This window comes from Halyomorpha halys, unplaced genomic scaffold, assembly GCF_000696795.3.
Source record: "Halyomorpha halys isolate HHAL.00 unplaced genomic scaffold, Hhal_1.1 Scaffold574.1, whole genome shotgun sequence".
In the NCBI taxonomy this organism is placed as follows: domain Eukaryota; kingdom Metazoa; phylum Arthropoda; class Insecta; order Hemiptera; family Pentatomidae; genus Halyomorpha; species Halyomorpha halys.
This window is the reverse complement of record NW_027104908.1, coordinates 216,873-218,260: the sequence shown is the minus strand read 5'-3', so window position 1 is coordinate 218,260 and position 1,388 is coordinate 216,873. Positions and strand designations below refer to the sequence as shown.

At 34.0% G+C, this 1,388-nt stretch overlaps 1 protein-coding gene across 1 annotated transcript in view; it reads right to left on the bottom strand.

The window, feature by feature from the left end:
• Nucleotides 1-761, bottom strand: part of LOC106684369 (UDP-glucosyltransferase 2) — a 6,623-nt gene extending 5,862 nt beyond the window's left edge. The window contains exons 1-2 of the mRNA XM_067046053.1: nucleotides 757-761; nucleotides 23-267 (exon numbers count right to left, since the gene is read on the bottom strand). Of these exons, the coding sequence (XP_066902154.1) occupies nucleotides 23-267; nucleotides 757-761 (250 nt within the window). The remainder of the gene's footprint in view (nucleotides 1-22; nucleotides 268-756) is intronic.
• Between the last annotated feature and the right edge of the window lie 627 nt (nucleotides 762-1,388).

The following is a 1,388-nucleotide window of genomic DNA, read 5'->3' as shown; positions in this document are numbered from 1 at the left end:
CTAAACTTTAAGGTTTTCTTACAGTGGATGTCAGGAAATTCGCCTGATAAATCTTTCTGCACAATTCCTGGTGGTACATTTCCTTTGTAAGGGAATCCGGTGTAGTAGACCACCTCGTGCCCTCTCTTACCTAAGGCCTCCATAACGGGCCTGGAGACATAGTGGTGAGATTTAGAAGCAATCGGGAAGAAGGCCAAGATCCTGGCGGCCTCAGTGTAGGCCACCAACAGCAAAGGCAGCAACCACAACTTCATTGCTTCTGGTATTCTGCAAGTGTCAATTCAAATAATACATAACTAGTCATTGATGTTATCACATTGCATTGAATCTCTAATCACAGTCAATTTATTTTTTTATTGCATAAATTTATAATATACAATAAAATTTAAAATTTTGTTTTAGGATACTCGCTTATACCATACAATTGTCTTGATACTTATTGCATTTTACATGATTACGTCCTTCCCCGTTCCAATAATCCACTGGCGTTAACTGCATGATTTGACTACCGTGAATGGATCCTGCACCGAACCTTACAATGCCACAAGGCAATCCAAGGCAGTAGTATGTTAGTATACACTTGTCATTTGTATATATGTATTATATAAATTTAATAATAAAGGAGGTTACGAAAAAATACTCTATTTTATAATGCCACAAGGTAATCGAAGGAATTACAAAGTACCAGATATACATATACCTACCTGTATGTATGTATTCAATTACTTATTTCGTGAGGGGGGGTAAAAAAAATACTCCATTTTACACTTTGGTAAAAAGAAAACTGAGGAGTGACTAAACATTATTGATTTAAAATAAAATACGTAACCTTTATAGAATAAAATGTATTGAGTAACATGAAATAAATATCATTGATTTACATAAATATATATTTAATCTGTATCTGCTTTATATGTTCGGGTTGCAGTTTTAGTATAATTTATTATTTCTATGATTTAGAGGGTTTAATAGTGACTAATTCCCTGGCAAAAGTGACTCCTATGTATTTAACTGCTTTGGCAAAAAGGGATGGAAGTATAGGCCGTCGTTTCGTGAAAATGATGGCTACTGTTTTACCAATACTTAGAACTAATCCCATTTTTTAAGGCATTTGGATTTTTGAAAGGATCTTTTAGCATATTAATGATTATATCTATCGTGAGACAATCGTCAATGTCAGTGTCAATAGTATTATCGAAAGAGAGGGCATAGCAACCCTTTTTAAATTTTGGTTAATCATTCATGAACAGATCGAATAGACTCGGACTTGGACAGAAGCCCTGTGGTTGTCCGGCAATTTTTAGCTATTTATTATGATTATAATTATACATCAATAACGACCTATACTGCTTCAATCCATGAGGGTTTATTATAATGAGGATATTATA